This window comes from Gossypium hirsutum, chromosome D01, assembly GCF_007990345.1.
Source record: "Gossypium hirsutum isolate 1008001.06 chromosome D01, Gossypium_hirsutum_v2.1, whole genome shotgun sequence".
Classification (NCBI taxonomy): domain Eukaryota; kingdom Viridiplantae; phylum Streptophyta; class Magnoliopsida; order Malvales; family Malvaceae; genus Gossypium; species Gossypium hirsutum.
Window position 1 is genome coordinate 48748709 of NC_053437.1, and position 12947 is coordinate 48761655.

At 36.1% G+C, this 12947-nt stretch overlaps 1 protein-coding gene across 1 annotated transcript; it reads right to left on the bottom strand.

Moving 5' to 3' along the window:
• Positions 1 to 10513: 10513 nt before the first annotated feature.
• LOC107921497 (uncharacterized) lies at positions 10514 to 12463 on the bottom strand. The gene is made up of 2 exons (XM_016851341.1): positions 12227 to 12463; positions 10514 to 12067 (listed from the first exon to the last, which is right to left on the bottom strand). Exons 1-2 carry the CDS (start codon positions 12461 to 12463, stop codon positions 10514 to 10516), a joined length of 1791 nt encoding a protein of 596 aa, XP_016706830.1.
• Between the last annotated feature and the right edge of the window lie 484 nt (positions 12464 to 12947).

The window sequence follows — 12947 nt, forward strand, 5'->3', positions numbered from 1 at the left end:
AATGCTTTATTCTCATTTCATTCAAATCACAATTTCTCATATTCACAATTCAAATCATATCACTAACAATTTATAAAAATATATTACTATAGTATTTACATGTAACTTACCAACATGAGTTCATTTATAAACCATTCATAACATTACTTCATGCCAAATCACGTGCTAAGTATATCATACGTACGTACTATGAAACTTTATTTTCCCACCTGAGCTCAAACCATGACCAATATTGCACAAAATATATGCATCATTTCTATTTCATCGTCTATCAATTATAATCGAGCGTATTACCAATTATATACAAATCATTCATATATTTTCCAATTTTTCCTAACACATTTAAACAACATTATCCATACTAATACTATTTTCTTGTATGTAAATTCAAGCTGTCCGTCTGAGTCAGAGTCACTAATTTATTTATATCTCTAGCTAAAGAGCTCCAAATTAAGATCCGTTAATTTTCCCTAAAACTAGACTCACATATATTCTTGCCATAAAATTTTCAGAATTTTTGGTTCAGCCAAATAGTACAGTTTATTCTTTAAAGTTTCCCCTGTTTCACTGCTCGACAGTTCTGACCCCTCTTCACTAAAAATTAATTATCTCGTTGTACGGAATTCGAATAACGTTTTCGTTTGTTTCTTTTGAAAATAGACTCATTAAATATTCTAAACATATAATTTTATCCCATAATTATGTTTTTTAAAATTTTTAATGATTTTCCAAAGTTAGAACATGGGAACTCGAAATCATTCTGACATTATCTCACAAAATTAATTATATCTCATGATTTTAAATTCCATTGCTTACACCATTTCTTCTATGAGAAACTAGACTCAATAAGCTTTAATTTCATATTTTAGTCATCTTCTAATTCAATTCCCACAATTTTTGGTAATTTTTCAAAGTTAGACCACTGCTGCTGTCCAAAACTATTTCTTATAACTTATTTTACAATTTAATTCTAACTAAGTTTACTTACTTTCCTAACTCAATTCATACTTCTTTTCTATTCAAATTCCATCCAAACTCAAATTTAACTATTAAATTTTCAGAAAATTTTCCTAACTTCAAATTTTCCTCAATTTAGTCCCTACAACATAAAATTTATAGCTTACTTTTCAATTTAATCCTTTTATCAATTCTAGCTTGAAATTCATTCAATTAAGTCCCTAATTCATGTTTTTGTTCAACATAAACTATACTTGAGAACTCATAAACTTTCAATATGTTAACTTATTTTCTTCAAAACCTTATTCTAAAGCTTCTAAAATATCAAAATTAAAAGAAAAGTACTTGATTGACTTACCAAAATAAGCTCCAAGCTTCAATTCTCTAATTTTCCCCTTGTTCTTTTCTTTCCCTTATTTTCGTTGTTTCTTCTCTGTAACTTTCTTCTCCCTTTCTCTTTCTCTCTCTCTCTTTTTTTTTACTTTATATCTTATATATATATAGTTAATAATAATAAATAGCTATTTAATAAACAATATAAATATTACATTTTTACATTTACATATTATTACACATGTGTTTTATCATTACCATCCATTTGTCATATTTTAATTTATTTCATAATATAATAACAATAATATTAATAATGACAATAATAATAAAATAATAAAATATCATTTAAAAATCCAATTAAAATATTAATAAACTAATATTTATTTATTTATTTATTCTAAAATATCTCCAACATATCATTATTTTCTAGATTTCTCTTTCTTAAAATTGACCATTTTGCCCTTTAGATCTTTTAAAATTCCATCCTTGAGTCATCACTTAATTTGGTAAAATTATAATTTAGTCCCTCATAATTATTCATCTATTCAATTTGGTCCCAATCCATCCATTTTCCTTAGTTTCTAAATTATTCCACCCTTAAAATATTTACATTATTGGTCCTTCAAAATTTTTATATTTACACTTTAACCCCTCAACTTTTGAGTATTTACTCTTGAGTAACAAAACTTTTCTTACTTTTGCGATTTAATCCTTTCTTGAATTAATATGTCATAATATACTTCTCAATGTTGCCATAACTCAAAATTACCCTTTTTAGCATTTTATTTCCTTATTTTACTATATCAGAGATATTATTTTACTTTCCTTACTGTAAAAATTTTCGGGGTATTACAAGTTACGCACGAGGAAGGGTTAGCACCCTCGTAACGCCCAAAATCGGTATTGAATTGATTACTTTAATGTCTTGATGTCAAAAGTTTGAAAAGATTTAAAAAAACTCAAATGATGAAATCTGAAAAGGATAATCAAATCTTCAAGTTAGATAAAGAAATCGAGACCCAATATATTAGGGTACAATTTCTCAAAATCTCCGAACTTTGAATATCGATTTTTAGTTTTTAAAGAAAATCTTCATTTCAAGAAAGCAATATGCCATGCCCAATACGTTAGGACACCACAAATTAAGTTCCCGAAAATGATTTTTATACTTATGCATTTTGAATAAAGAATATTCTCGGTTATTTAGGATTAACAAAGAAAATCAGAACCCAATACGTTAGGGCTCAACTTCCTCGAAAATCCCAAACTTTGAATTATCACTTTTATTTTAAAAGCCTGTAAATCAAAAGAAAATGATTTTAATGTTTTGCCGAAATCAAAATATATGTTTTCTAAAAGGTAGGTCAAAAAAACAGTTAATGTACAATATATTGGTAAATATAAAAACGTGGAAAATATATTTATAATAAGTTTCGAATAGAGTATAAATATATATATGTACATATTATATAAAACGTATAAACATATATAAATTATAAAATATGGGAAAACGTATAAATATTATGAAATATAAACGTGTATATATATATAAAAACTATGAAAATAAAATATGTATATATATTTAAAACGTTTAAAATATATACATATATGTATTAACATGCATATGCGCATATATATGTAAGTATAATGATAATAACATATAATATAATAATAATAAAATAATAACAATATTAATAAAATAAATTAAAAAAACCTAAAATGAAATATTAAGGATTAAATTGAAAATCAACAGAATTTAAAAGCTAAATTCAAAAATAGAAAACGAGGAAATGAGCAAATTAAAACACGCGCAATAGGAGGAGGACCGAAAAAACAATTTACCTAAACCTCCCAAAACGCTGCGCAGCATTGGACCCATTTGAAACAGTATAAAATATTTTGTAAAATTTAAAAGAAATAAAAAACAATTTAAAAAACACTGCAAAAATAGGGGGACCAATTGCGCAAATGGCCCATTTTGAAGAAATGCGCGGATCCTCTCCGGGTCGGATTGGGTTGCGCATGGATATAGGTTATACGACGCCGTTTTGGGGCCACTGAAACAGGCCCTAAACGACGCCGTTTAATGCCCTATAAAAGCCAATTTTAAAACCCTAAAAATCACTTCTTCAGCCACTCCACAAATGCGCCGTACCTTCCCCTCCGCCATTCCAATCATTTTCCATTTCCGACCAGAATTCGACGAATCAGGGATGCTTTTCGATGACTCACAACAGTAAGTCCTCTTTTCCTTCCTCTCTTTGTTTATTTTTGTTTTAAGAAACAAAAGAAAAACAAAATAAAATAAAAACAGTAAAAAGAATAGAGGAAAAAAAACAAAATCCGTCACCTTCAAAAAAAATTTCTCTCTTGTTTTTTCTTTTTAATTTTTTTCAATACAAAATTTTGCTAACCCCCCTTCACAGATTTCTATCTGGCTTTATATAGCCGAAATAAGGGAGCCAAAAAACTCTCAAAAATTGTCCTCCTTTTCTTTTTACATTTTTCATTTGTATTTTCTACCGTTATTTCTGTCGGTGGTCGTGATTTGTTGCAGGTACGTGGAAACTGCAAGGTATGCTGATCGTGGGTGGTTGTTGCGACGTGGGTAGTTGTGGCGCCAGGACTATCGGCCTCCTAGGGTTCTTTGATTCTGTTTAGTGTTAGCTAGTGGGCTTGCTTAGGATTAGGTCTGGTGTATTGGGTCATTGGGCTTTAGGTTAGGTTTGGGTTGTGTAAATGATTTTGGGCCCCGGGCAACAATTGGGTATTACAGCTGCCCCTCTTTGCTCATTATCATGTAATGGGAACATAGCAAAGACTTTAAAAATAACCAATTTTGCCCGGTCATGCTGGACCTTAGTGCTCTTCTTCTTCTTCTTTAAATAGCCTCATTCCAACCTACTGCGTCTTCAAAGTTATAGAAACTAGTGCTTCAATCTACTCCACTGAAATGTCAGGAAGATAGAATTTGTACATTGTAGCTTCTCAAAAGAACAAAATTTGCTATTTTTAATCTACTCCACTGCAACTTCGGGGAGATAAGACTTGTAGCTTCAACTTTTTCTGTTGCAACTTTAAAGATATGAGATCTGTCATGAGGATTTAATCCAACCTACTGCAACTTCAGAGGTATAGGATTCATCATTTTAATCCGCTCACTGCAACTTCAGGGAGATAGGATTAGTTTCTTCTGTCTGCTCCACTGCAACTTCAGGGAGATAAGACTGTATGCGATCTGCTCTCTGTAAATTCAGAGAGATAAGATCTATGGTTTTAATCTGCTCCACTACAACTTCAGGGAAATAGGATTATTATTTTTTAATCTACTCAACTGCAATGTCGGGGAAACCAGATCCACCGTCGTAGCTTCAATCTATTCCATTGCACCACTAGGGAAGTAAGATCTGCCGTTGTGGCTTTAATCTTTTTAATTGATATGTCGGGGAAACCAGATCTGCCGTCGTAGCTTCAATCTGTTCCACTACACTGCCAGGGAAGTAAGATCCGCCGTTGTGGCTTCAATCTTTTCCACTGTAATGCCAAAGAGGTAGGATTCGCTATCCACAGCTTCAATCCACTCCACTTCAACTAATCCAAACCTTACACCAGGGAGATAAGATCTGCTGTCGTGGCTTCAATCTGCTCTGCTGCGACGTCAAGGAAATAAGATTCGTCGTTGTGGTTTCAATCTATTCCATTAACGTCATGACGATAAGATTGGTGTCTTCGAACTGCTTCGCTGCCAATACAGGAAGGCAAGATCTGCCACTTTCAATCTACTCCACTGCTGCCCCGGGAGATAAGGCTGAAGTTTCACCAGTTTGTTCTCTGGGGGAACATGACTTGTATAATTCAAATCTATGAACCTAATTATGCCTAGTAATTAAGATGTCATGATCAGTATGAATCAAATGCTCCTAACTAGACATGTTTGAATGACATTTGAGTGAATGTAGAATATTATTATTTCGAGAATGATCCCGCTCAGGTTGTCATTACTCAAAGTTTATTAAGATCGTATTACTGACGCACTACCACGTCCTCTTGCTCAGCTAGCATCTCCGAAAAAACACTTAATCAAACTGCCCCCACAGTAAACTTCAAAGTTTAATCCATGGGGACACAGAATTTGTATCATCTCTTCACTGTAACCTAAGGGTAGGAAAACATGACTTTTCTCAATATTCTTTTATCGCAATGTGAAGCACTTTGGTCCTTTATACCATTTTCAGGGTGTCATGCCACATGCTTATGCACAAATGAATGATTTCCTTCTTCGCGGAAACCTCTTATTATCACAAGGTGGTCACTGCTTATTTGTTCAATGAAGCTTTGTCACCAATACCCCCTCTTGTCACTTTGTTCAATCAATGCTTTTGACAACAAAATCCAAAGAGGTAGTCTTAATTTATATTCATTCTTCTCAGATTTCCAACCTTTAAACCTAGTGCGTTCCAAACAATAGTCTTGTTTCAGGTTCCTGTATTATTTAGAAACTTCTAGAGTAATATGCAAAACTTCCTTTGTAAAAGTACTATTAGCCCATTAATCGTTGTTTCAATAGAAAATGCTTGAACAACACTATCAAAATGGATAAGATGAAAGTTATTGAGAATAAAATACGAGATAAATAAATCATCAAGAATAATAAAAATAAAAGAAAATTTGACTGGAAACATGTATCTTGAAAAAGAATGAAGTATTCCAAGATATAAATATTGAGAAGACTAGGTGCCCCAGTTATCGCAGTTTGAACTTCTCTGCGCAAACTTTCTGAAAACCACTCTGAGTTCGACATGTGCTTAGAAGATCTACAATACTCTGTCGATGCCCCAAGATGTTGCGTCCCCTTTCCCACTGATTCAATCATTGCACAATCATCGGATGCCCCACTTGATCAATATTTGAGCTGCCCTTTTTCGGGTTTTCAACTCAAATCCCCCTTGGTCTCAAGGCGCCCTTTGCGGGTTTTCACCTTGGCCTCTCCTCTTTTTTTTTTCAGAAAAGTATTTCTTAACTGAATCTGAGTTTACGGGGTTTGGCAAATCTTTTCCATCCATCTCGCTCAAGATTAAAGCTCCCCCTGAAAAGGCTTTCTTTATAACATATGGACCTTCACAATTTGGCATTCATTTACCTCTAAAACCCCTTTATATAGGAAGGATCTTTTTCAATACCAGCTCCCCCTCATGAAATTCTCTGGGACGAACCTTTTTGTTGTAGGCTCGCTTCATTCGTTTCTGATACATATGACCGTGCTGAATAGCCCTTAGCCTTTTCCCTTCTATTAAGTTCAACTGATCGTAATGAGATTGAACCCATTCTGCCTCATCCAATTTCAACTCAGCTAATACCCGGAGAGAAGAAATTTCTACCTCAATAGGTAAAACTACTTCCATCCCATAAACCAGAGAGAAAGGTGTTGCCCCGGTCGAGGTCCTGACAGACATTTTATAAGCAAAGAGGGCGAATGGTAATTTTTCATGCCAGTCTTTGTAAGTCTCAGTCATCTTTCCCACAATTTTCTTGATATTCTTATTGGCTGCTTTTACTACGCCATTCATTTTTGGGCGATATGGCGACGAGTTATGATGTCTGATCTTAAATTGACTACAGACCTTCACTATCGCACTATTGTTCAAATTTAACGTATTATCGGATATGATCCTCTCAGGCATTCTATATCGGCATATGATTTCCTTTTTTAAAAATCTACTAACTGCTGACTTCGTGACATTTGCATATGAAGCAGCTTCCACCCATTTGGTAAAGTAATCAATAACTACAAAAATGAAGCGATGACCATTAGAAGCCTATGGCGATATTGGCCCAATGACGTCCATACCCCACATAGAGAAAGGCCACGGAGAAGTCATAACATAAAGAGGTGAAGGAGGTGCATGCATTTTATCATCATAAATTTGGCATTTATGGCACTTCTTAGCATAGTTGATGCAATCTTTTTCCATAGTAGACCAAAAATACCCAAATCTCATGATCTGTCTGGCCATTGTGAAACCATTTGCATGCGTTCCGCAAATACCCTCATCGACCACTTCCAGAATTTTTCTAGCTTCTACTGCGTCCACACATCTTAGCAGTACCTGATCCTTCCCTTTTTTGTACAAGATCTCTCCATCTAGAACATAGTCAATAGCCATTCTTCTCAGCCCTTTCTTATCATCCTCTGCTGCCTGATCTGGATATTCACGATTTTTCATATATCGCAATATATTCAAATGCCAAGGACGGTCATCTTTTTCCTCTTCTTCAACATTATAGCAATGAGCTGGGGTTTCAGAAATACTCATCTGAATAGGCTTCATGTCCTCTAACTTTTTCACTTGGATCATAAAGGTTAGAGTGGCCAACGCATCAACCATCTGGTTTTCATCTCGTGGAAGATAACAAAAAGTGATGTCATCAAACTCGTCTATCAATTCAAGAACCATCTTTCGATAACTGATCAGTTTAGGGTCTCTTGTCTCCCATTCTCCTTTGAGTTGGTAAATCACCAATGCGAAATCCCCATACACTTTTAGCACTTTGATTTTACGTTCAATAGCTACATGAATGCCCATAATGCATGCTTCATATTCTGCCATATTGTTCGTACAGTCAAAATCCAGTTTGTGAGCAATAGGATAATGATCTCCGCTTGGAGATACCAGAACTGCTCCAATTCCGTTACCCACAACATTTGAGGCTCCATCAAAGTTTAGCTTCCACACATGATTCATTTGGGAATTTTCTTCAGTGGCTGCCACATACATCAAATCATCATTTGGAAAATCGAAGTTCAAAGGCTCATAATCCTCCAAGGCTCTGCTAGCTAAAAAGTCAGCTATTGCGCTCCCTTTTACGGCTTTCTGACTCACATACACTATGTTGAACTCAGAAAGTAAGATTTGCCATCTGGCCATCCTTCCATTCAAAGTAGTCGACTCCATCATATACTTTAAGGGGTCTAACTTTGAAATCAACCAAGTCATATGATACAACATATATTATCGTAACCTCCGAGTTGTCCAAACTAGGGCACAGCATAACTTCTCGATAGACGAGTACCTCACTTCACAATCAGTGAATTTCTTACTGAGATAGTATATTGCCCTTTTTTTTCTTCCTATCTCATCATGTTGGCCTAACACACACCCCATTGAATTGTCAAACACTGCTAAATATAGTATTAATGGCCTGTCCGGACTAGGTGGTGATAGCACTGGAGTATTAGACAGGTACTGTTTTATTTTGTCAAAAGCTATTTGACATTCTTCATCCCATACACCCGGATTATGCTTCCTCAGGAGACGGAATATGGGGTCACATTTCTCAGTTAGTTGTGAAATAAATCGAGCAATATAATTCAATCTTCCCAGAAAACCTCTTACTTCTTTCTGAGTGTGTGGTGGAGGCAAATCTCGTATTACCCTAACTTTGTCCGGGTCAACCTCAATTTCTTTCCCACTGACTATAAAGCCCAGCAGCTTCCCTGATCTGGCTCCAAAGGTGCACTTTTGTTGGATTAAGCTTGAGCTGGAAATTTTTTAGTCTCAAAAACAATTTCCTCAGAACTTGAACATGCTCCTCTTCTGTTCGGGATTTTGCAATCATATCATCAACATAAACCTCAATCTCCTTGTGCATCATGTCATGAAACAAAGTTACCATGGCTCTTTGATAAGTTGCTCCCGCATTCTTCAATCCAAAGGGCATTACTTTATAACAGAACGTTCCCCACAAAGTGTTGAATGTGGTCTTTCTCATGTCTTCCGGATGCATATTTATTTGATTGTATCCAGAAAAATCGTCCATGAAAGAAAATAGTGAATAGTCTACCGTATTATCCACCAAAGTATCAATGTGAGGCAACGGAAAATTATCTTTTGGACTAGCCCTGTTCAAATCCCTGTAATCCACACACATTCGCACCTTTCTATCTTTTTTAGGGACAGGGTCAACGTTGGCTACCCATTCTGAATACTTGACTTCTTGCAAGAATGCAACATCAAATTGCTTTTTGACTTCTTCTTTTATCTTTAGCACAATATCAGGCCTCATTCTCCTCAGTTTCTACTGAACTGGCGTGCAATCTTCTCTTATAGGAAGACGGTGTACCACAATATCAGTGCTTAACCCAGGCATATCTTGATATAACTATGCAAAGACATCTTTGAATTTACGGAGTAGTTCGATAAGGTCTCGCCTTGTTTTGGCAGTAATGTCAGTTCCGATTTTTACCTCATTTCCCTCCTCTAAGCTCACAATCTACAATGATTCCTTGTGAGGTAGGATTTGCTTATCCTCTTGTTCTACCATTCTCAATATGTCCGGAGATACACCACAGTCTACATCATCTTCAAAATCATACGATCCCTTTAAACATATGTCTTGCTCAAAAAGAGATCCTGAGTTTGAAGTAGCGTCATTCATATCATTGATATCAGGGGACCTATGATAGGTGCCAAAGAGTATTCAAAGAAATTATGAATTCATGAACAAATATGACAATGAATGAATAAAAGAATGATGTGGAAAAAGAATAAAAGAATAATTACTCGAAAAGAATGAAAGACTATTGGCTCAAAAATGAATACAAAAAGTGTACTTTATTAGAATCATAACATTCAAAATATGCATATAAAGAAATTTATATTTTTAAAGTAAAAAAAAAACAAGGATGTTCTGAACTATTACTCTGAACGAGCTCTAAAAACTACAGGAATCTTTTCAGCAGTCCAATTGTTCAGCTCGCCTCCAGGTTCATAAGGGCGAATCTCTAGCAATGTCTCTCTCTTAATTGCGTCTATGGCATTGATGTGAACTTCTCCCAACCTGGCTTCAAGACCTTCTTCTTTAAGCATTCTCTGTCCAGGATAAATGAACCCCCTTGAAACAAAGGTCTTGGATATGTGAGGAAAAATCATAGGCTCCCACTTAACTTCATCTCCACTAAAGCGTGCCCTTCTCCTCTCATGTCTTTTTTCTATTTTTTTCTCTTTTGTTTTATATCTGGTCTATAGCCTAGACCAAAACGATCAAAATTTTCCTTCATCACAGGTGCCTCAACTCCTCCCTGTAAATTTTTTCCCAATCCTCTTCCTGATACAGCTCATCTTCCCACCATTAATTGGAGACCCACTCTTGTAGTCCTGGATATCTTTGGCACTGGGATTCTATTCCCCTCAGCAATAAATGTTGCATTCACAAGATCTAGAGATCAGAAAGAACATTCCATCGCCTCCTCATCAGTCTCCACGTATGGTGCATTACTGGTTACTGACGCGATAATACCCTCATCGGCATTTATTGTCACCAACCGTCCCTCTGACACTAACTTTAACTTCTGATGCAATGATGAAGGTACAGCCCCTGCCGAGTGTATCCAAGGTCTCCCTAACAAGCAGTTATAGGAAGGCTTGATGTCCATTACAATGAAATCCACTTCATAAGTACTTGGGCCAATCTGCAACGGTATCTCAATTCTCCCCATAACCTTCCTTTCTGTTCCATCGAATGCCCTTACTACATTTTGACACATTTTCATATGTGAACTATCCACAGGTAGCCTATTGAGAATAGATAAGGGCAACACATTTAATGCGGATCCATTATCAATCAAAACTCCTGACAGCATGTATCCTTTACACCGAGTAGTAATGTACAGAGCTTTAGTAGACCCCATACCTCCAGATGGTATTTCGTTATCATTGAAAAAGTTAAAATTGTCGGCGCTTATATTGTTAACCAACAGATCTAACTTGCTAATAGAAATATCATTAGCCACATATGTTTCATTCAACACCTTCATTAACGTATTTCGATACACCTCTGAACTCATGAGCAAAGGTAACACAGATATACGAGCTGGTTGCTTATGCAGCTGCTCTACCACACTATACTCACTGTGTTTCAAAAATTTCAAAAATTCAGTGGCTTCTTCTTCATTTATTGGCTCATTAATCAATGGCCTAGATTCAACTGTCTTCTCTTCTTTTTGCTCTGCCGTAAAAACTTTCCCCTCCGCTGATTCTGCTTGGGAATTCATCCAACCACAGTGCTTCTCAGTATTCGTACAAGAACCTATTTTTTCGTTTTCTTTTGCAACACTAACTGAAGCTTCCTTTCTCGAAACTGTTACGTCGCACTCATAATTCCAGGGGACCTTCTTACTATCCTTATATGAGAACTTTGCCAGCTTCTGAATTACAATCTTCGGTGTCACCTGCACCCTAGCCTCATTAACCTTAGGGCGTGAGATGATATTTACAGGATGATTAACCTTTGGAATCCTCGACATTGACTTCGATGCACATGTACTTCCTTTTTCCTCCACCTCTTCGAAAAATTCCACCTCTCTATTATCCATCATACTCTGGACCAGAGCTTTGAATTCTCCATATTTCTGAATTTTGTGTCCCACCTCATGATGGAACTCATAATAATCAGAGGTCTCACAACCTTCTTCTGAACCCGAGACAATTAACCCTCTTCTCACCATTTCCTTCCAAACCCACATCAAAGGGATTTTTATTTTAGCAACGCTCTCCTTGACCCTTCTCCCCACATTTTCACTCATCATGTTTACCCCACTATCAGTGTGATTGGGTAACAGATTTCCTGTACCAGATGCATCATCTACCTTGACAACACCCATACTGATGAGCTTCTCAACAAGACTTTTGAAAGTTGTACAATGTTCTATGGAATGCCCTGTTATTCCTGCATGGTAATCGCATTGGGCATTCGCGTCATACCATTTGGGATACGGAGGCTGTAGAGGGGTCAAGTAAAAAGGGGAAACAACGTGTGCGTTGAATAAATTCCAATACAACTCCTTATATGACATTGGAATTGGTGTGAACTAGGGCCTCTCGGTACTTGACCTCGCACCAAATTTCTGTTTTGATGAACCATGTTGATTAGCCACTACCTTTCTGGGTTGATTCACCGTAACCGATTTGTTGTATGTATTCACGTTGTTCACCTCACTTTCTTTTTTCTTTGAGGCTTGCCTTCTGTTATTCTCTCCAACATCAATCTTCCCGCTCCTTATAGCACTCTCAATCATCTCACCATTCATGGCTATGTCAGAAAAGCTTTTTGTGGCACTTCCCAACATATGTGTAATGAATGAGGCCTTCAGCGTATTTATAAAGAGCATCGCCATTTCTCTTTCAAGGAGCGGTAGTTGGACCTAAACTGCAACCTCCCTCCATCTCTAAGCGTATTGCCTGAAACCTTCATTCGACTTCTTCTCCATATTTTGCAAAGTAATTCTGTCAGGAACCATTTCTGCCACATGACCGTACTGTTTCATAAAAGCCTATGCCAAATCCCTCCAGGAACTAATCTTAGCACGACTTAATTGATTATACCATTTAAATGCTGCTCCTGTGAGGCTATCCTGAAAGCAGTGTATCAAAAGTTGGTCATTATTGACATATCCAGTCATTCTTCTACAAAACATGGTAATGTGGGCTTCCGGGCAACTGGTTCTATTATATTTCTCGAACTCTGGCATCTTGAACTTGTAAGGGAGCACCAAGTCTGGAACTAAACTCAAATCCTTAGTATCAATCCCACCGTATCTCTCAGTGATTTCTATCGCCCTGAATTTCTCTTCCACCCATTTCCACTTTTCTTCAAATTGC